Source organism: Acomys minous (assembly GCF_964271855.1).
Source record: "Acomys minous genome assembly, chromosome: 4".
NCBI classification, from domain to species: Eukaryota; Metazoa; Chordata; class Mammalia; order Rodentia; family Muridae; genus Acomys; species Acomys minous.
The window spans coordinates 48391751-48415095 of record NC_140486.1 but is presented as its reverse complement, the minus strand read 5'-3'; the positions used below and the strand labels follow the sequence as shown (position 1 = coordinate 48415095).

General features: G+C 41.5%; 2 protein-coding genes across 2 annotated transcripts in view; both read left to right on the top strand.

The window, feature by feature from the left end:
- The window catches only part of LOC311596255 (uncharacterized protein), a 38067-nt gene extending 33297 nt beyond the window's left edge, over positions 1-4770 (top strand). Inside the window, exon 3 of the mRNA XM_084779524.1 lies at positions 1655-4770. Coding sequence (XP_084635650.1) covers positions 1655-4164 — 2510 coding nt within the window. The 3' untranslated portion in view covers positions 4165-4770. The remainder of the gene's footprint in view (positions 1-1654) is intronic.
- Positions 4771-12521: 7751 nt separating this feature from the next.
- LOC311596254 (uncharacterized protein) lies at positions 12522-23000 on the top strand. The gene is given in 3 exon segments (XM_084779523.1): positions 12522-13707; positions 13710-15056; positions 19019-23000. Coding segments are annotated over 3 exon segments (4782 nt in total). The 5' UTR covers positions 12522-12707; the 3' UTR covers positions 21454-23000.
- The last annotated feature ends 345 nt before the right edge of the window (positions 23001-23345 follow it).

The following is a 23345-nucleotide window of genomic DNA, read 5'->3' as shown; positions in this document are numbered from 1 at the left end:
AACTATTGGAACGTTATTAAGTTACCAATCTAGTTTTCAACATATCTTTTTATTTTCTCTCTTAATACTTAATTCAAGTCTCCTCTCCTGTCTGCTGACTTAATGAATGCAGAATTTCTGATATTTAATTTTATATTTAAATATGCTTCTGTGTTTCCCAAGTTACTCGCCCAACATTCTTCACTTCTTGCAATTGGATTTTGGACACATCCGGTACAGAAATTTTAATTCCTAAAATTTCAACCTACTATTAATTTTTACATACTTTTATGTATATTTGAATGAGATATGCTATTAAACTTCCAGAATTTGAAATCTCATTTTGAGATCAGGAGTGTCAGAAAAGACTATCTTGGTATCAAAAGTTTCTAGTTATCCATTTTATCACATGTGAGATTGTAGTTATGTGACCTCCTGTGACAGCAAATGTCTCAATGACCATCAACTATCTTCCTGTTGTTATCAAGTACAATAAGACAACATTATAGAAATAGTGTGGCTGTTAGTTTCCGTGTCACCAATATTAGGAATAAACCCAATTACAAGCCAGGTCACAGCACTCCTGATTCTCATGTGGAGAGCTAGACTGAACATATATCTTCATTGCCTTTTTTTTTTTTTGTCTGCCTACAACCTAACAATAGCTTCCCTTTGCCCTTGGAATAAAATACAAGTACTTAAATTTTTCCTGCATTTTACTTTCCTCGTCCCTGTAGCTTTTGACACACTAAAATCTGGCACACTGTCCTTTATTGTGTGAATTACTGATACTTTACTCTTGCAGGCTCTTCACATGTCCTGCGTCACCTGATACACTTCTGATCCTTACCAGTCCACAGGAAAGGCAAGACCTTGGAGAGGACTTTCCTAACGACCCCTCATGAAGTTCAGTGCACTCAGCACACTCCCTGTGTCACACATTTCACACTGTTTGAGCATGTTTGAGATTTGTTCACCCTGCGAGATGTGAAACCGTATAAAATTTATAGGTCTGATCTTGTTACCATTATAGGCATAACTTTGACAAATTAAATAACTATCTATAGTAATACATCAATACAAGCTAATTTCTGTGAAAGGAGAGGAAACAGTCTTTAGTACTCCACGTGAAAATATAGAAGTAATTATGCATGTTCAGCCATCTAACATAAGCTATCGTATTTTACCACTTTGACTTTTCATAGTGCTTCTCCAACTATTAATGTAAATCACACATTTTACAAAAATTTGAAAATAAGGAAACCAAAAAAAAGAAGGATAATCATGTTATCACTTAAAATCTTTTTAAAATTTGTAGGTAGAAATTAAGGGTGAGGGTAGTCCCTTAGGATGTGTAGTGTGAGCTTGTAATGCAAATCGTGAGGACTCTTACTGGAGACAGATAACCCAATTTAGTGCATTATATTTACCTAGTTTATGTTTAACTTATGTGGCACAAGAAACTCCCTCATTTGGGTCAGGTAGGTTGATAAGGGAAGTAAAGGGCACAAATCAAAACCAGTAAATAAACTAACGTCTTTTCTAAGAATTTAAAACTGGAAATGAACACATGGTGGCGCTGTTGACTAAAAAGGAGAATTATCTGTACAGAGAGATTCACAAAGCGATCCGATGCGATAAAACCAGGGCTTGTGGACCTGGGCAGATTTTTAAGCAAGAAAATCTGAACCTCTGTTGTTAGGCTGTCTCCAAAAGACTTTGCTTTTCACAGAGAGCTATAAGGCTCCTCTTGGTGACAAGCTCTTGGAAAGACACTGCAGAAATACGATGGCGGCCAGAGAGGAGAGCTTCCTTAGACAAAGGCAAGTCTTGCTTCTCTTTGTTTTCCTAGGTGGGTCTCTGGCTGGATCCGGGTCTAGGCGCTATTCTGTGGCTGAGGAAAAAGAGAGGGGCTGCTTAATAGCCAATTTAGCGAGGGATCTGGGGCTCAGTGTAGAAGAGCTGGCTGAAAGGAGAGCTCAGGCTATTTCCAAAGGGAACACACAGTATTTTCAGCTAAGTCGTCAGACTGGAGATTTGCTCTTGGTTGAGAAATTGGACCGGGAGGAGCTGTGCGGTTCCACAGAGCCCTGTGTGCTGCACTTTCAGATACTGCTGCATAACCCTTTGCAGTTTATTACAAATGAAGTCGAGGTCGTAGATGTAAATGACCACGCCCCCGAGTTCTTTGAAAACGCAATGCAACTGAAAGTCCTGGAAAGCTCCCCACCCGGGACAGTCATTTCTTTGGGAAATGCTGTGGACTTGGATGTGGGAAGAAACGGACTCCAGAACTACACGGTCTCTCCCAATTCCCATTTTCATGTTCGCACCCAGAGTCGTAGGGATGGAAGGAAGTATCCAGAACTAGTGCTAGACCGAGCTCTGGACCGGGAGGAGCAGCCAGAGCTCAGTTTAACTCTCACAGCCCTGGATGGAGGATCCCCACCTCGGTCTGGCACGGCCCAGGTCCACATCCTGGTCCTAGACATAAACGACAACGCTCCAGAATTTACACAGTCACTCTACGAGGTTCACATTCTAGAGAAAAGCCCCATCGGCTCTGTCATTATCACGCTCTCAGCTTCTGATTTAGACACAGGAACGTTTGGCGCGATATCGTATGTATTTTTTCATGCTTCTGAAGAAATTCTCAAAACGTTTGAACTAAATCCTAGTACTGGTGACATACAACTAATTAAGGGTTTAGATTATGAAACAATTAATACTTACGAGGTTGACATAGAGGCCAAGGATGGAGGAGGCCTTTCAGGAAAGTGCACCGTCATAGTTCAGGTGGTTGATGTGAATGACAACCCACCTCAACTGGCTTTATCATCAGTTAACAGTCTTATCCCTGAGAATTCGGCAGAGACTGTGGTGGCTGTTTTCAGTGTTTCTGATTTAGACTCTGGAGATAACGGAAGAGTGACATGTTCCATCCAGAACGATCTCCCATTCATCCTGAAACCATCTGTAGAGAACTTCTATACTATAGGGTCTCAAGGAGCTCTGGACAGAGAGAGCAAAGCTGAGTACAACATTACCATCACTGTCTCAGACCTGGGCACACCCAGGCTCACAACCCAGCACACCATAACAGTGCAGGTATCTGATATCAACGATAACGCTCCAGTTTTCACTCAAACCTCCTACACCCTGTTTGTCCGCGAGAACAACAGTCCCGCCCTGCACATAGGCACCATCAGTGCCACAGACTCAGACTCTGGCTCCAATGCCCACATCACCTACTCGCTGCTGCCATCCCACGACCAGCAACTGACCCTCAGCTCCCTCATCTCCATCAACACCGACAACGGGCAGCTGTTCGCGCTCAGGGTTCTGGACTATGAGGCCGTGCAGGCCTTCGAGTTCCGCGTGGGAGCCACAGACGGAGGCTCGCCCACGCTCAGCAGCCAGACATTGGTGCGCGTGTTGGTCCTGGATGACAATGACAATGAGCCCTTCTTTCTGTACCCGCTGCAGAACGCCTCTGCGCCCTGCACTGAGCTGCTACCCAGGGCTGCGGAGCCTGGCTATCTGGTAACCAAGGTGGTGGCTGTAGACCGTGACTCTGGCCAGAACGCTTGGCTGTCGTTCCAGTTGCTCAAGGCCACCGAGCCCGGGCTGTTCAGCGTGTGGGCTCACAATGGCGAGGTGCGCACCACCAGGCTGCTGAGTGAGCGCGATGCAACCAAGCACAGGCTGCTGCTGCTGGTCAAGGACAATGGCGAGCCTCAGCGCTCTGCCAGCGTCACTCTGCACGTGCTGGTGGTGGATGGCTTCTCCCAGCCCTACCTACCTCTGCCTGAAGTGGCGCGCGATACCGCACAAGGTGGTGAAGATGCGCTCACTCTGTACCTGGTCATCGCCTTGGCATCTGTGTCTTCTCTCTTCCTCTTGTCTGTGCTGCTGTTTGTCGGGGTGAGGCTGTGCAGGAGGGCCAGGACAACTTCTCTGGGTGTTTGCTCTGTGCCCGAGGGACATATTCCTGGCCACCTGGTGGACGTCAGCGGTATGGGGACTCTGTCCCAGAGCTACCAGTATGAGGTGTGTCTGACTGGAGACTCTAGGACTGGTGATTTCAAATTCCTAAGTCCGGTGATGCCAAACCTGTTTCTCGAAGAAGCTGAGAAAGACGTTAAGGAAAGTCCCCACTTCAGGAATAGCGTTGTAGTCAGCTAAGTACTGTAAATGGTTCATCAACTCAAAGTTCAGGTAAACTTCTTATTGTAATCTTTTAAGAAGTTGTACTAGCTAAATGTTTTCTTTACCAGTAATTCAACCCATGGTATCACAAATAGCTTTAACTTGTTACTTTTTATTAACACTAATTACTTAGTATTTTGTAGTTGTGGTATTATGTATACATTTTCTCTATATTTGGGCATCTCTATATAATTGTGAGATTATTGTAACAGTTAATGAAACTAATATGTTCATGATATTCTGGAACTTTTCAATGCATTAAAGGAAAAGTTGAGTGTATTTGTGGTGCATAGCTTTACCATATAACTTTGTAGATTTTCAGGCATAGTTTGGAATTCTTTATGAGTCTTTGGCCTTTTTGAGTTAAGCAACTTGAATAGCTGTAGAATCTAGTGCACTTCTTTCTCCTAAATTTATGTAAACACACACTTCATTAAAAACTTCGGTGCATGGAAGCTGTGCCATGTCCTGTTGTGAACACTGTGCATCCTAAAGATTGTTATGTGCATTTGTCCACAAGCATGTCATAAATACCAAGATTAACCTTCTAAAGTAATTATTATACAATAAAATTAAAGAGAAATGTCATATGCTTGCTCTCCTCCTCCTCCTCCTCCTCCTCCTCTTCTTCTTCTTCTTCCTTCTCCTTCTTTTGTGAAGCCAGTCTGTTAAATCACTGGTTTAAAAAGTAATATCAGAAACTGAATTATGAACCAATTTCTTCTAAGTCTATTGAGGACTCTTGAGGGTGTTAACCTTCTCTTTCTCCTTTACCATATGGACAGAAGTCCAAGTATAATGAACAGATTGAATTTTCTTGGAGTCTCTTAGTTTTCCGTGCCATTCAGAAAAGGAAATTTCTTCTGAATTTTGTCTCTCATCTTTAATGTTGATGGTTGGTCTCAGATAGTTTACTTTGTAATACTTGATAGCAATAGGAATTTTTTTAAATCTTTAAAATTATTTTTGGTGTTTAATTTCACTGCTGTTCCCCAGTGTAGCCTTCAGTTATAAATTAGCTTAGTTTTTATATTAAGGAAAGCTTTGTGTGAAATAGATATGATTTTGAACATGAATATGCTGAAACTATATTTGTTTGAATAGTGACTGTTTGCTGTAATGTTCAACAATACTGGTGAAGTTATTGTGTGATTTCCAAGTAGATTTATTTAGTTCTGACTATGAGATGCCATTGAATTTTTTTGCCAGAAAAAAATGAGCCATTTAAAAACTTTCTTTATAATCTAATGTTTATTTTAAAATCCAGTATATTATACTCCTAGAGTTTTAGAACATATACATTACTTTTACCTCCAAGAATACAACAAAAAGAGAAGTTAATGATAGTTTGATTTCTAATTCTTCTTCTTCTTCTTCTTCTTCTTTATTTTTTTTTGAGACAGGGTTTCTCTGTGTAGCCTTGGCTCTCCTAGACTCTCTTTGTAGACCAGGCTGGCCTCAAACTCACAGAGATCCACCTGCCTCTGCCTCCCGAGTGCTGGGATTAAGGGCCTGTGCTGCCATGCCCGGCTGCTTGATTTGTTCTTGAAACAGTTTTTAATCTTGACCCAACTTTAAAAGTACCCCAAGAAAGATATAAAACTCAGAGAAGAATGAAGCACAAATATGGTAAACAAGATTAACAGCTTTCCAATTGCTATCAGCTATATAAACAAAATATACTTGACATGGTAATTAAAATAAACTTAATTATGCTTGAGCATCATGAAAAATCAAGTTCACTTTAATTTAGCTACCCAAGTCCATTTTGTATAATAATATAAACAAAAGTGGGAAAATATATGCCAAGGAACACTCCATTCGTTTCCCTTTCGTGTATTCAAAATCATGGAACATTCCCGGCCAGCTAGGAGCCACCACAGGCTTATGTAATTAAACCAGTAATTTAAATTTCTGTTACTACAGTGTAGTAGTAAACATGACCCAAATAACCTACATATACTATATACTTTAGGGAAAAGGTCATTTTGTTGTTACTGAACAAATGTGGAGAATAGAGGTTAGGTTTCTTGATAATTGCACATATGCTAACATGTTTCTTTTTTTCCTCAGATGCTTCTATTACATGTGTGTCTCTCGCAATTCACTGATGTTGTTTTTAGACACGGGATGAGTTTAACATGTGCTGTTCTAGGGCAGAAATTCTACCAAAGGCAGCAAGTTCATATCACTTTAAGATCTGTTCTGCTTAGCACTATCAAAAGTCACACAATACACATATTTTATGTGTAAGGTTAGAAATTATACATACATATGTAGAATTAGCCTTCTATATTAGATCGTTTATCTGACACCAAAAAAAGCAATTATAATTACAGGTTAAAAGCCAGAAATTAAGCCTGGCATAGTGACGCATGCCTTTAATCCCAGCACTTGAGAGGAAGAAGCAGGTGGATCTCTGAGTTCAAGGCCAGCTCTGTCTACAAAGGGAGTCCCAGATAGCCAAGGGTACACAGAGTAATCCTGTCTCAAAAAAAACCAAACAAACAAAAAACAAAAATAAAAACTCAGAAAGTATCCTTCTAAAATAACAGAAAGACCATGATATTCTAAGAACTGTACGGGCTAAGATTTCTGAGAAGAAAGGACCTTGGATATAAGAGCCCAACTGACAGTCTGTGTTGCCCCAGACAAATTTGCTAAGTCTGAAAACAAGCAACGGGCTCTTGAGAGAGACAAGGTAAAACAGTAAACTCTGACAGACTGGAAGATTCGAGCTTAGAGCTAAACTCATGGCAGACACCAAGAGTAAAGAACCTAGGGAGAAAATTCTTCAAAATCAGAGTGAAGTTTTACTTGCTGAGCAAATAGAGTTTTGAGCCTCCAGTGGAAAGGGGATATGGAGAACACAACAAAAGTTCACGACTGGGAATATTGCAGAGTTGGGTAGGCCTGCAAAGAACCTTAACCAAGTATAGTGCCTGCTTGCATTAGGGTGGTGTCAAGCTAACACCCTAACCTTGAGTTAGCATACCCTTACCATGAATTAGCATCATGACCCTAGATGGCTTTTATGAATTACACAACATTCTGTAGAAATTTCAAGGCACACATCAAAGAAAACACACACACACACACACACACACACACACACACACACACACCTAAATTCTATCAAGAAAAACAAGAATAAAAACACATGGCATGGTGGCACATGCCAGTGATCTCAGCATTTGGGTAGGCAGAGGCAGGCAGATCTCTGTGAGTTCAAGGCTAGTCTGATCTACAAAGTGAGTTCAGGACAGCTAGTGCTTCACAGAGAAACCCTGTCTTGAAAAAAATCATCTAAAAGACCCAGATATTAGAAATGAATGTGCCAAATAGCTTTTTAAACATATGGCTAATGCATTAAAACAATATACAAGATAGACACAAGGAAATTTTATCATCAAATAGAAATATTAAACTGTAGGTTCTGTAGGTGAAAAAGACACATGATATAGAACTAAGTTGTTTAATACAATAGCTATAAGAAACGCAGGAAAAGTGGATGTAAGATGACTCCAGATGAAACATTCAGATAGAAACACAAAGAAAATATAATTAAGATATAAAAAGAACATTAGTAACATTTGGGATATATGAAGTCCTCCAACATGCTTACAACTGTAATCCTAGAATTGAGGAGCAAATTAGAAAGAGATAATGAGAAACAATTACTAAATTGGTAAACTTCATTCACTGTTTAAGAAGCTTAGTGAAACTCAGTCAGAATAAATAAAAGACAAAACAAGCCAGGTGTGTCACAGGAAGGTTGCTTGATTTCAAGTCAAATAGAAAAAAAATCTTAAAGCAACCACATGAATATGATAAATTATTTTAAAAGAGATAATTCAAAATGGACAGCTAGTTTTTAAGCATAAAGCATGAAACTAAAGGCAACGTCTTTAAGGTCTTGTAAGTTATTTTAAAAGTAGAATTACATGAGTAAGCCGGAAGTACAGGTTAGCAGCTTCCAAAATGAAAAAGAAAGAAAGAAAGGAAGGAAGGAAGGAAGGAAGGAAGAAAGAAAGAAAGAAAGAAAGATGAAGACCGTTAGCTGTTTGATCAGTCACCCAAAACTCTCTATAATGTTGGGGCATCATTTGCAGCCTTCTGGCCCAGTACATCTGACAGACATATTTGTGAGGTAGGAATTATGAAGGACTTGCTTACCCTGTCTAAGCAGAGATTGGTGGTCGACTCTGCTCTGCATTTTTATGCAGAATTCTGTCTGTGGCAGAAATGAGGACCTTTTGCCCAGTAGCTTGTTTGCCACATTTGAAGCCATCTACACAAGGAGGTTTGTTGATGCTCATCATCCTCTTTGAGGTAGCCTAGGTGTTGTCTTATTGTCGTAGTATATTTAAAATAATAGAAACATCTTTAAATGCTAGGTTCTGTAAGTCTCTGATATTTTTGAAGACCTTATCTAACTATTTTACTTTTTCTATCTATAGAATCATATCTATCTGTTAAACCTAGGATGTATATTCTTGTGATAAAAATAGGCTAGTAATTGACATGACCATGATTTGATCAACTAACAATTAGCTTGTATTACTTAACTATCCAAAACTGCCTGCAATAACACTATCAAAGTTTTGGAAGAAAACCTTGTATTATATTTTAGTTGTATGGGTACAATACCTCATATTAAAGCAGAAATATCTATAATGTGTGTAAAGACTAATCTTATATTTGAATTCTATACAAATGTTTCCAAATTAAACTTATTTTGCCTCAATATATAAAAATCTATACCAATGAATTAAAAATAACTTTCTTTGTGAGTAACAACTAAGGCCTTAAGTTGAGGAGTAGATTCACTAATCTACTTTTTGTCCTATCATCCCTGTATATTTCTATATTCCCCCTTCTTTCTTTTCAACCCCTATCTCCAAACCTAAGAAAGAAAGATAAAGGAAAAGAGATCCCTGAGTCCAACCACATTTTCTCTCAGAATAAGGCCAACAATAACTTATAACCAACTCCCACTGAAAATAATAATCTGTAGCCCAAAAAGAGCAAAAACAAACAAACAAAAAAACCCAAAAAACAAAAACAAAAACAAAAAAAACGTACCCAGCCCTCCTTAAGGGAAATGGGGCATTGTTCTCTTAAGGTTTCTTCTGGCTGATTTGGGGAAATAATACCTTTGTAGGGGCCCAACTAAAATTGGGGAGAATGGTTAAACAAGCCAGGAATAATATTTGTGGTCCAGTTTCTAAGTGTTGAGGGATTCCAGGCTTAACAGAAGTCCTGTGTGGAACAGTCTGAAATGCTAGGCCAATGGGGATCTGAAACTTTCTAGAAGCTGTCCTCTTCTGATGAGGAACAGCAACTGAAGCACTTGGTGCTGGAACATGAAGGATGCAGGATGTCCATGTCCAGCATGCTGAGAGGGATGAATCCTGTTAGGTCTGATCCAGCAACAGTGTCTGGTTCTTTTGTTCTGAAAACATGTAATTTCTCACAATCATTATACAATCCTAAAATTATAAATGTACGAATATGCAGGATGCATATTTATTTATTTAAAATTTTTGATTTGATTGATACATATTGGTATGGGTTTTGGTATGCTCCGTTTCCATTTTCATGTGTTATAAGAACAATACTTTCTCTTCTGACTTAATGAACATCTGTTCACTGGAAAGTATAAATAGCATGTTCATTGTTTCAGGACACTCTCCAGTGTTCTTCTGTATGGTGCCCTGGAACACTGTCCACCAGCCTACACCCTTGGCATTCTTACAGTGTTATGTATGCATTCTTTACATCCAAAACAAAAAACAAAAACAAGGTTTTTCTTATTCTGAAGATCTACATCATACAATTTTGCTTTTATATCTTTGTGGGGGAGGGATAATTTGTCAGTTTGGGTGGTTTAACTAATCACTATTTATCTCCAGCTGACTTATTTTAGTTGCTAACTCCATTGACAATAGTCTCTTCTCACCATGTTTAAAAAAGTAGAATTATATTACCAACACATACATCCTTCAAAAATGAAATTTTCCTATGAAGAATTAATCAATCCTGATCAGCACCAAAAGAAATACTTTTTGTGTAATTCATTAGATAGAAAGAAAAGAACCTGTTGCGTGGCAGGCACAGAACCAGACTTGAGAAATAGTCACCTTCTAGATGAACTATTAAAAAGCTTGGGTCTTGCATGGATTCACCTTAGGCAGTTTTAGAGTGGCCACCCATAACTCCTGTGTCTTCCACCTCCAAGGAAGCTGTTGTCAAACTACATGCTGCAGAAGTTATCAGAAACTCTCCCTGCCAAGCAAGGGAACAGGTTAATGGAGAAGTTCCTTGTCAGAGGTCTCCATCAAAGTTGTTGGGAAAAATAAAATGACAGGAAATTCAACTCTCAAACAAAGCCAAGCACTTCTGCAGAGACTAAAGGAGTGTTTTGTAGGAAAGATGTTCTATGGTTCTTTAGATGCAAACCTTCCTGTGTCTCCCTTTATATCTACCCTGAAAGCTGACACTACTGTGACTTGTCCTGTTTATAGGGTCAGCATTCCCAAACATCTCCTTCATAAGCTCATCACAAGAAAAGAAACCTTGGCAGTTCTGCTCACAAAGGAGCTGCTGTGCCAAATTCTGTATAACTCACTCTCGGACTGTGATTTAAAGGAAAGGCTAAACTAGTATGGATTGTCTATTTGCATAACCAACTTGTTTAGAGGCACCAAGAATTCGTACACATGTGCCAAGCCGAACATGATGCTTCACATCACAAATAAGCTGCTGAGAGAATTCAAAAAATTAAAAAACATCGAGAAGACCATAATATGCCTCAAAGCAAGTGTCATGGCTTTTTACAAAGAAACAAGCAGAAAAAGAAATAGGTAAAATTCACAAGAAGGCATCAGAACGAATTTCAGTTTCTGGTGGACTGGGGTGGGGCAGGGGGGAACCCACGATACAAGAAAACTGGAAGAATGTGAAAAGCTGAAGTAATGAAGTAGATGAATCCACAGACAAACTGTCACTATGCCTGCATCAATACACATGGGACTAGAAGATGGAAGCATTGATGTCCCAGATGTGATCCCCATAACAAACCACTTCCCCCAATCAAAGCTGGACTCTCCCCTTCCCGAGCAGTGAGAGCTCTAGAGGCCAGATGGTTCTATTACTTGTACTGATACTTTCCCCTTCAGAATCAGATTCATGAACAGTTCCAGTTCTACCATCAAAAGAGATTCAGCAGGGTGTGCGATGCATGTCTTTTATCCCCAGCACTCAGCATCAAAGACAGGCAGATTTCTGAGTTTGAGGCTAGCTTGTTATCCATAGTGAGTTCTAGCTAGGACAGCTGGGGCTACAGAGAAAAATCCTGTCTCAAGCAAGCAAGCAAACAAGTAAGCAAGCAAACAAACAAGTCTTTTGAAAGAAGAATAAGCCTGGGACTTATCTCACCAAATGATCAAGACAAGCCAGATGCAGGGGCTTATGCCTACAATCCCAGCACTCTGGGAGGCAGAGGCAAGTGGGTCTCTGTGAGTTCAAAGCCAGCCTGGTCTACAAAGTGAGTCCAGGATACACAAAGCTACACAGACAAACACTGTCTCAAAAAATCAAGCAACAGCAGCAACAACAACAACACACAAACACACACAAACAAACAAACAAAGTGATTAAGGCAGAGGTGTAAACCCAGGGCAGTTCACTAGCTTTGCATAGTGCACATATTACTTACCAAGAATTCTTGCTATTTCAAATTTCTTTAAAGTCTTGTTCCATTTTGTTTCTGCTGGAGAACCAACTTCAAAAAACAGCTTCTTTGCACCCTATTTATTGTAACAAGCAGATGAGAACATCCATGCTTTTGTTGTAATTCATATATACTTGTTCTAAGTGTCCACACCAGACCAACAGCATTGAATTTGTTATTGATGGTTGTTGGCCATGTTGAATGTTTGTTGGTTAGACCCTCATATGTTTTTACTTACAGAGTAAGTTTATAGCTTGAAGTCATAAAATTAATATTATAATTTTTTAAAAGTCAGGAGAGTTAGTAGTCGAATTTAAGGCAGCAGTCACAATAACTTCGAAACATTTGTATGTTCTTTGGAAATGGAGCTTCAAAATGGTTACTTTTAGTATTTCTTTTTAGGCATGTCTCTAACGCTTTGAACACCAGCTGTTAAAACAAAATTAAAAAGTGAAATAAATGGATTTAAACAAGGGGAGAGTAAACGGAACACAATGAAAAAGGTACATGCAGTAGTGAATAAGGACGCTTGGTGGCGCTGCAGGCTAAGCGTATGAATAATGGGCTCTGCAGATGCTCTGGTAGCCATTACTGGCCATCAGAATTTACACTGCTCCTGAAAAGAAGCTGACATTCAGGATGGATCTAGCGGCAAGATTTCTAGAGAAGGCATAGCTCCAACAGCAAGTCAGTGAGTGAAATTTAGTTCTGTTATTTCATCAAAACACATGGGTGGATTCTAACAAATTAAAAGATACTGAACCTTCTGGATCCAGTGTGAACAATGGAGACAGCACCAGCAAAACCACCACAGCAAAGGCAAGTCGTTTTTCTTGCTATATTGTTGTTACTGTGGCAGTCTGGCTCTGAGGCAGTTAGATATTCCTTGCTAGAAGAAACGGAGAGTGGCTACTTGCTGGCTAACCTCGCAGAAGATCTGGGGCTCAGGGTTGGGGAACTGGCCACTAGAGGTGCAAGAATCCATCACAGAGGGAACAAAGAGCTCTTGCAGCTGGATGCAGAGGCAGGGAATTTGCTCCTGAAGGAAAAACTAGACCGCGAGGTGCTGTGCGGGGAGACAGAACCCTGTGTGCTGCACTTCCAGATCATACTGGAAAACCCTGTGCAGTTCTTCCAAATTGACCTAGAGCTCACGGATATAAACGACCATTCTCCGGAGTTCCCTCACAGGGAAATGCTCCTAAAAATCCCTGAGAGTGCCCAGCCAGGGACTGTGTTTCCTCTGAAGGCAGCTCAGGACCCTGACATAGGGAGCAATGCTGTGCAGAACTACACAGTCAGCCCCAACCTCCATTTCCACGTTGTTACTCACAGTCGAGCAGATGGCAGGAAATACCCTGAGCTGGTGCTGGACAGAACCCTGGACAGAGAGGAGCAGCCTGAGCTCACTTTAACCCTCACTGCTCTGGATGGCGGGACCCCTCCCAGGTCTGGGACCACTGCAGTTCACATTGAAGTCGTGGACATCAATGATAACGCCCCCCAGTTTATGCAGTCCCTATACGAAGTGCAGATTCCCGAGAACAGTCCCCTCAATGCCTTAATTGTCAGGGTCTCTGCCAGGGACTCAGATGCTGGGATATACGGGAATGTAGCCTACTCTCTGTTTCAAGGTGGTGGAGCTTCTCAACCATTTGTTATTGACGAAGTCACAGGAGAAATCCGTCTGATCAAAGAGTTGGATTTTGAGGTAACTCAATACTACAATGTGGAAATCGCAGCCACAGATGGAGGGGGCCTTTCAGGCAAATGTACTGTGGCCGTCCAGTGTTGGATGTGAATGACAACGCCCCAGAGTTGACCATCTCCATGGTCACAAGCCCCATCCCGGAAAACTTCCCAGAGACTGTAGTTGCTGTTTTCAGTGTTTTTGATCTAGATTCAGGGGACAATGGAAAGATGGTGTGTTCTATTCAGAATGAACTTCCATTTCTTTTAAAGTCCACATTTGAGAACTATTTTACTTTAGTGACAGAAGGGCCACTGGACAGAGAGAGCAGAGCTGAGTACAACATCACCATCACACTCTCCGACATGGGCACACCCAGGCTCACAACCCAGCACACCATAACAGTGCAGGTATCTGACATCAACGACAACGCCCCCGCCTTCACTCAAACCTCCTACACCCTGTTTGTCCGCGAGAACAACAGCCCTGCCCTGCACATAGGCACCATCAGTGCCACAGACTCAGACTCTGGCTCCAATGCCCACATCACCTACTCGCTCATGCCACTCCAAGACCCGCAGCTGGCCCTAACCTCGCTCATCTCCATCAATGCTGACAATGGGCAGCTGTTCGCGCTCAGGGCACTAGACTATGAGGCTCTGCAAGCCTTTGAGTTCCGCGTGGGCGCCGCAGACCGAGGCTCTCCTGCTCTCAGCAGCCAGGCGCTGGTGCGCGTGCTAGTCTTGGACGATAATGACAATGAGCCCTTTGTGCTGTACCCGCTGCAGAACGCCTCTGTGCCCTGCACAGAGCTGCTACCGAGGGCCGCGGAGCCTGGCTACCTGGTCACCAAGGTGGTGGCTGTGGACAGTGACTCTGGCCAGAATGCCTGGCTGTCGTTCCAGCTGCTCAAGGCTACGGAGCCTGGGCTGTTCAGTGTGTGGGCTCACAATGGCGAGGTGCGCACCACCAGATTGCTGAACGAGCGAGATGCCCCTAAGCACAAGCTGCTGCTAGTGGTCAGGGACAATGGCGAACCTCCGCGCTCAGCGAGCGTCACGCTGCATGTGCTGGTGGTGGATGGCTTCTCTCAACCTTACTTGCCTCTGCCAGAGGTCGCTAGCGACTCTACACGTGATGAGGATGCGCTCACACTGTACCTGGTCATCGCCTTGGCATCTGTGTCTTCACTCTTCCTCTTGTCTGTGCTGCTGTTTGTTGGGGTGAGGCTGTGCAGGAGGACGAAGGAGGCCTCTTTGGGTGTCTACTCTATGCCTGAGGGACACTTTTCTGGCCACCTGGTGGACGTCAGCGGCGCGGGGACCCTGTCCCAGAGCTACCAATATGAGGTGTGTCTCACCGGGGACTCTGGGACTGCAGATTTCAAGTTCCTAAAGCCCATAATTCCCAACAGTCTGATTCCAGACACTTACATGTTGAATAGTTAAAATTACAGAAAACATTTAAGACACTTAAGAGAAGGATTAAGACAAAGATAAAATAGTAGTTTCTTGAATGTTGGCATTTTTCTGGTAATCAGTAATATTTCCCCAATATTACTTTTTATATTTCTATGTGGCTTTACTTTTTATGTCATTGATTAGTGCTTCCACTGTCTCCTGTCTTACTAGTGCAATCTTAGTGTATGTTTTCTCCTACTCAGCCTGTTAGTCATGACTGAAACAGTTTTAAAATTTCATTTAATTTAATGTAGTGTATTTGGTAAGCAGTGTAGAATCCGCCCCCCAAAATTTCAGAATTTATTGATAGTATTTTCTTCTTTATTTTTCAGAGGTATGCTAACTATGCAATGTGGTAGGCTCATTGTGATGTTTGCTTACATGCAGGTAATCTGCATCCCTAATCTTCAGCCTTCCCTTTTACTTTCATAATGCTACTAAATATTACCTAGAAGTGAAAATGTTCTACTATCTTCTTTGGGTGTGGCTGTTGTTCCATCTATTTTCCTGCAAAGATGTGGTTTCATTTTTCTTTATGGATGAGTCAAATTACAGGGTGTGTGCTGGATGGATAGAGCAGTTGGTGCTTAGCATACACGATACCCTGGGATTGAGTGCCTGCATCCCATGGCCAGTTTGAGCTCCATCTGGGTTATGTGAGTCTCTGTCCCTCAACAAAACAAAACTGCATTTTGCATAAGCAGGTTTGCTTTGTCCATTTATTACAGTAATCTTAAACAGTTTCCTCTATAATTAAGTAAAGTGTTAAGTACAAATGAAATATGTTTTCTTTAAGAAATACAATAACTTGAAATCCTTTTATGAGCAACAGGTTTAACCCATCTCTTCATTGACACTGGCTATTAATATTCTTTTGAGACAGGGAGTGGGTCTCTACTAGCCCTGGGCTGTCCTGGAATTCACTGTGTAGCCTGAGCTGGCCTCAGACTCACAGAGATACACATACTTCTGCATCCTGAGTATGGAGATTAAAGGCATACACCACCACACCAGCAGTAATTAATGTTCAAGTTTCATTTTTTTTTGAAAATGGAGTTTCTCTTGTAGTCCTGGCTGTCCTGGACTCACTTTGTAGACCAGGCTAGCCTCAATCTCACAGAAATCTGCCTGCCTCTGCCTCCTGAATGCTGGGATTAAAGGCATGTGCCACGATGCCTGGTTAAAGATTTCATTTTTTTATATTGGAAAAAAGAGGCAAAATCGTGGATAAATCCATTGGATTACTTTTACGATTTCAGTCTTCAGGGTTGTTAAAAGCATATTCAAACAACAAGAATAAATTAAACATGTGTCATTTTAAACTACTGAACATTCTTTTTCATGTTATTTGGTGAGGTGTATAGTTAGATGCCACTTTGCTTTGTAAATTCTGAGCTGCTGTAGTAAAAACCCATGGGATCATATTTTCTAAAATACTGTGGTAAGAACAAGTTCTTTTAAGCCCTATTGGCTACTAATAACAATTTCCAACATTTATGGTGACGTAGGAGGAATTTTTTAAGCTTTCTGTCAATGTTCATTCCGACTGCAATTTGACATGATTTAAGATTGCTCAAAATCTTGCCTGGATAATGACTTTTGATCCATATTTCGCCTCTGTATTTGTAATTCAAAAATATACACAAATTGGAATTAGAGAACAGTGTCATTAAGAAAGATTAAATCGACTACGACTTAAAACTAAATCTAGAAAGAGCCACAACTTCAAATAATATGGTCATTTTGAATGAAATATGTCTTAGTTTTCTACTGCTATGATTAAACATCATCACCAAGGCAAGAAGAAAAAGTTGTATAGAGAAGAACTCTATCAAGAAGAAAGAGTTCCCTGGAGGCTTACAGTTTCAGAGGGTGACAGTCCATGATCGCCATGGCAGGAAATATGTCTGATGGTAGGAAATGCTCCTGAAAGCTTACACCGTGATCCAAGAGCAAGAGGCTAACTGGGAATGGCATGGACTTTTGAAACCTCAAAGCTCACTTCCTCCAGTGACACACCAGTTCCAACAAGGTCACCCCTAAGCATTTACACTGTCCTGACAACTGGGGGCCAAGCATTCAAATACATGGAACTATTGGGGTCATTCTCATTCAACCAACAAAGATTGGGACTGGGACTCTGTTGCACATCACTTTCTCTTCCTTTAGCATGCTCATGGCATCAGGTTTAATTTCCAATATCACAAAAAGGACTTTTCTTTGGGTGGTTACTCTCCCAGTATTTTCTCTAGTTATTAAGATTAACACATTAGTCTTTGTGAATCTTGTACAGTTCAGGTTATTAATGCTTTAACATTTCTACTTCTATGTATCTATAGCCATTTCTTCTTATTTGTGCCATGTAATACAAATTTCATTTTTTACAAATTAGAGATGCATGAACCTATATCCATAATTACTCAAAGACATGTTGCTGAAAAAAGATGTGCCATATAGACAGTAAACAAGAGATTTGAGGAATAGTAAAGTCAATTACAAAATTTTACAGATTATTAAAACAATGTTAAAGAGAGTCATTATATATAAAAGGGAGACTCTAGTAGGAGAAATATAACAACTAAGCATGTATGCACCTAAATACAGTACCACAAAGTAAATGTTTTAGTTGCTTTTTCTGTTATGGTGATAAAATACCCTGACCGCAGCAACTCAGTGGGTAAAGGATTCATTTCAGCTCACAGTTCAGGAGCATAGGCAACCATGGCAAGGGAGTCCTGGAGCGTGAAGTAACTGGTCACATTGCACTTTCAGTCAGGAAGCAGAGAACAATGCATGTTTGTGTTCAACAAACTTTTTCATATTTATATAGTCCAGGATCCTTGTCAAAGGATTAGGCCTACCCACAGTGGGCAGGCCTTTCTACCTCTGTTAAACTGATGGAGAAAGTCTCCTAAAGACATGTCCAGAGGTGCTTGTCCCAGGTGAGGCTAGATCTTCTCAAGTTAACTAAAGAGATCATACAAACAAATGAAACAAAATTTGATGCAAACAAATCATATTTAATATTGATTAGTCAACTTGATTGGAGTAAAAATAAAACCACCTACATGATTAATGAGGCAAACCTTTGGCGGTGTCCTGAGATATTTAACTGAGGAGAAAAGACTCACCCTAAATGTTTAGGGGCGTGAGTTTGAGTGAGTTTATTAACTCCTGGGAGCATGTCAAGCTTCAGTTGCTTTATTTCTTAGAATCCTTTAATTCCCTCCCCAGGACCTGTCATAATTTACATCGTCACTATCTAGGCTTATTTTGATTTCACACTGTAAGCCTCAGAGTTTTTTATTCAACAATTATACCATTTTCACACCACTATAGAAAAATAGAAGCTATCCTTAGGAGGGAAAATGATGTCTTCTTTGGGATAATGTGGTAGAGATTATGTGAATTTTTTTTGCATTACTAAAATTTTTTTCAGAGGAAAAAAAAGAATTAAAAATTAAGGTTTTAGCTTACTTATATTATGCAAAAACACAAAAGTACTGTCAATTCCCACCAGTTGATGATGTGGGAAAACTGAGTCAACTTCCCTTTTTCGTCCTAAATTTCTTATGGCACATACCCACAATGAAATAACTTTATCAATTATGTGATTTAAAGCAGGCACATCACTTATAAACATAAAAAGTTCAAGCATTTCTACATGTTCATTTGGAAATTTTCAAAAGGTTTCCTACTTGAAAACATTGTCAATTCCTCAATATGGACGCAGGGTGGCGCTGCAGGCTAAGGTTGTGAACAACCGCTTGACAGCTTCCTGGTCCTTTGTGTTTGCGAGACAGAATTAAAAACAGGAAAGATCGCCTGGAGTACCGGCTCTAAATGGGTGTTAGGGCGCGGTATGCTAAACGAATAAAGATTAAGGGCAACTGAGTAAGGATTCCTCCAAACACGGCATCAGAATTCAGCACTGAAGCCATTCAGAGGCTGCTAAACAATTGGATGTAAGCCCTCGGGTGTCCACCATGGAGAGGCAGGAGAGAAATCACCCAAACAGGCAAGTGATTCATTTTCTTTTTATGCTGTTTTGGGGTCAGGTTCTAATGGTGCCTGCTCGGTACTCTATCCTGGAAGAAACAGAACGTGGCTCCTTTGTAGCCCATCTGGGCAAGGACCTGGGCCTTAGACCTGAGGAGCTGGCTGCCAGGTCAGCAAGGGTGGTGTCTGACTATGACAGACAGCAATTGATTCTGGATCCTGAGACTGGAGATTTGTTTCTGGGGGAGAAACTAGATCGGGAAGAGCTGTGTGCCTCTGTGGACCCCTGTGTGCTGCATTTTCAGGTGTTCATAGACAAGCCAGTGCAATTTTTTCAAGGAGAATTATTGATCCAGGATATAAATGACCACTCGCCAGAATTCCCAGATAGGGAAATACTCTTGAAAATACTGGAAAACAGCCAGCCAGGCACACGGTTTTCATTAAAATTAGCCCAGGATTTGGATGTGGGCAGCAACGGGCTCCAACTATACACTGTTAGCCCCAACTCTCATTTTCATGTCCTTACTCGAAATAATAGCAAAGGCAAGAAATACCCTGAGTTGGTTCAGGACAGAGCCCTGGACAGAGAGGAGCAGGCAGAGCTGAGCTTAACCCTCACGGCTCTGGATGGTGGGTCTCCACCTAGGTCAGGGACAGCCATGGTTAGAATCCTGATCATGGACATCAATGACAATGCTCCTGAATTTGTGAACAGCCCCTATAAGGTGCAGGTCCTGGAGAGCAGCCCCCTAGACACCCCAATCCTGACAGTCTCAGCACGGGATGCAGATGCTGGCAACTATGGGAGGGTTTCCTATGGCTTGTTCCAAGCCTCAGATGAAATCCAACAAACTTTCTCACTAAATGAAACTATGGGAGAAATGCGATTGAAAAAGAAATTGGATTTCGAAAAAACTAAATCTTACAACGTCGAAATCGAGGCCATAGATGGAGGTGGCCTTTCTGGGAAGGGCTCTGTGATGATAGAGGTGGTGGACGTGAACGACAATGCCCCGGAGCTGACCATATCTTCACTGACCAGCTCAGTCCCAGAAAATGCTCCAGAAACTGTGGTTGCTATCATCCGAATACGAGATAGAGATTCCGGAGAGAATGGAAAGATGCTTTGTTCTATTTCAGACCATCTGCCATTCATTCTAAAACTCTCTTACAAGAACATTTACACTCTGGTGACAGAGAGACCTCTGGACAGAGAAAGCAGAGCTGAGTACAACATCACCATCACGGTCACCGACCTGGGCACACCGAGGCTCACAGTCCAGCGCAACATAACAGTACAGGTCTCTGACATCAATGACAACATCCCCGCTTTCACCCAAACCTCCTACACTCTGTCTGTCCGCGAGAACAACAGCCCTGCCCTGCACATTGGCACCATCAGAGCCACAGACTCGGACTCTGGCTCAAATGCCCACATCACCTACTCGCTGCTGCCACCCCAAGACCCGCAACTGGCCCTCGACTCGCTTGTGTCCATCAATCCAGACAATGGGCAGCTGTTCGTACTCAGGGCGCTGGACTATGAGGCCCTGCAGGCCTTCGAATTCCACGTGGGCGCTGCAGACCAAGGTTCGCCCGCGCTCAGCAGCCAGGCGCTGGTGCGCGTGCTGGTGCTGGATGACAACGACAATGCGCCCTTTGTGCTCTACCCACTGCAGAACGCCTCTCAGCCCTGCACAGAGCTGCTGCCCAGGGTAGCAGAGCCCGGCTACCTGGTCACCAAGGTTGTGGCTGTGGACAGTGACTCTGGCCAGAACGCCTGGCTGTCGTTCCAGCTGCTGAAGGCCACGGAACCTGGGCTGTTCAGCGTGTGGGCGCACAATGGCGAGGTGCGCACCACCAGGCTGCTGAGTGAGCGCGATGCTCCCAAGCACAGGCTGCTGCTGCTGGTCAAGGACAATGGCGAGCCTCCGCGCTCTGCCAGCATCACGCTGTACATTCAAGTGGTGGATGGCTTCTCTCAGCCCTACCTGCCTCTGCCAGAGGTGGCGCGCGACCCCTCGCAGGACAATGAGGATGTACTCACGCTATACCTGGTCATTGCCTTGGCATCTGTGTCTTCACTCTTTTTGTTGTCTGTGTTGCTGTTCGTGGGGGTGAGGCTGTGCAGGAGGGCAAGGGCGGCTTCGTTGGGCGTCTGCTCTGTGCCTGAGGGACACTTTCCAGGCCACCTGGTGGATGTCAGCGGCACTGGGACCCTGTCTCAGAGCTACCAGTATGAGGTGTGTCTGACAGGAGACTCTGGGACTGGTGAGTTTAAATTCCTCAAACCCATGATCCCCAACCTGTTGGTTCAGGACACAGGAAGAGAACTTAAGGAAAATGCCCACTGCAGGGATAGCTTTGTATTCAGCTAAGTATGTAAATCCCACAGTGTTGTACAATTGGTTTTTTTTCAAGGCATGATTTTGTTTCTATTAAATTCTCCACTAACCTTACCTCCATATATCCTTAATAACGCTAATAATTTCTTTTTTATTGGTATGAGCAGTACTAGGCTTTTAGTTGTACTAAGCATATTTCATATTTTTCTCTGTATATGAATATATCTTGGTGATTAATACTCCCATAGGAATAATTAACCCAAATAGTACAAAATTTTCTATTAGTAAATCTCTTAATGATCTTCCGAGACATTTTACTGCTCTCAAGAAAACTTGCATTTGTGTATATATTTGTGGTACCTGCCCTTTTCATGTAGTTTCATATTTTCAAAGGTAGATTATTTTAAGTTACTTATGTCACCTGGATCTTTCTGTGTGAGTAGAAAGCAGCATTATACTGTTTTCACTGTCCCGTTAAGTGTCCTGAGTATCCAAGTCATAAAAGTTAAGTGAGTATGAACATACACAGAGGTTGTGACACTTTGTGAGCCTCATGCATGCTAGTGGTTCTCCTTACTTGGCTTTGCATGTTCTGTAAATACTATGGTTAAAAATTTGAATTCTTATTTGACAAAAGCTAAAGAGAAAATGTGTGCTTTCTCATGCCATTTACTAAATAAAACCATTAAACCACTTCTTGGACATAGTCTGGTTTAATAATTAGTGTCACCGTTGGAGTTATGTCCTGTCTTTCTTTTAGAAATGCTGAATTATTGGAGGCATCACACTTATCTTTTCCCCTCTCATATGAAGAAGTCCAAGCATAGTGTAATGCATCTGTGTATGTTTTCCAGAAGCTTCTCCCACCTTTCAAATAAGGAATTGTCTTTTGAAGTTTGCATATTCTGTTTGATTATGTTTATTTGTAGATTTCCTTTTTTTAAAAAAAACTTTGTGTTACTTGGTGGTTTTAGGTAGAGTTTGTCAGTCAACAGAAACTATTTTGGGTATTATATCTTTTCACTTTGTTGTTCAGTGTATCCTTCAGTTACAATGATTAATAATGAGATTTTTTTTTGTTAACTCATTGGAGCAGTAGCATATTTATCGGTTTGTAGTTACAGTATTCTGTTGTGTTCAATAAGCTTGGAGAGCTGATTGATTTATAACTCATTACACGTAAGTAGATGAGGCTATATCAAAGCTCTGTGTACTGGTGGTAGAAAATGAGCAATTGAAAAGCACTCTTTATATTCTACTATTTATTTTTAAATCATTACTATCATTCTACTGGAAATGAGGCAGTTTTACTTTACCCAAATTACCCCACAACCACAAAAGCCAAGGGTCAGTTAAAAGGACAATTACTGGTAAACTAAGTTCTTCTTGAAATGTAGATTTTAGTCATCTGTCAATTTTTTTTAAAGGTATTGCATGGGCTGGAGAGATGGCTCAGAGGTTCAGAGCTCTGCCTGCTCATCCAGAAGTCCTGAGTTCTATTCCCAGCAGCCACATGGTGGCTCACAACCATCTATAATGAGATCTGGTGCCCTCTTCTGGCCTGCAGGTGTACATAATAAGAGAGGAGATTTGGGGTGTAGGAAAGGTTAAACAATATTTGAAGAGATAATGACTGGTGATTTCTACCAGCGGTGAGTCTTTGAGTGATCAGGATGTTCAGAGAAACCTGATCAGAGTCTTTAAGAAATAAATCACACTTACACATATCACAGGAAAGTTGCTCAACACAAGGTCCAGGACAGGAAAAGTATTAAAGTAACTACAGAATGATGTGTTTCTCCTAAGAGAGCACCAGTAAAACTAAAAACTGACTTTTAAACCTCAATAACGGAATCAAAGACAATGTCTTTCAATTACTGGGGAAAAGGTATTCCTAACTGTAAATCTATTAGTAGCACACATAG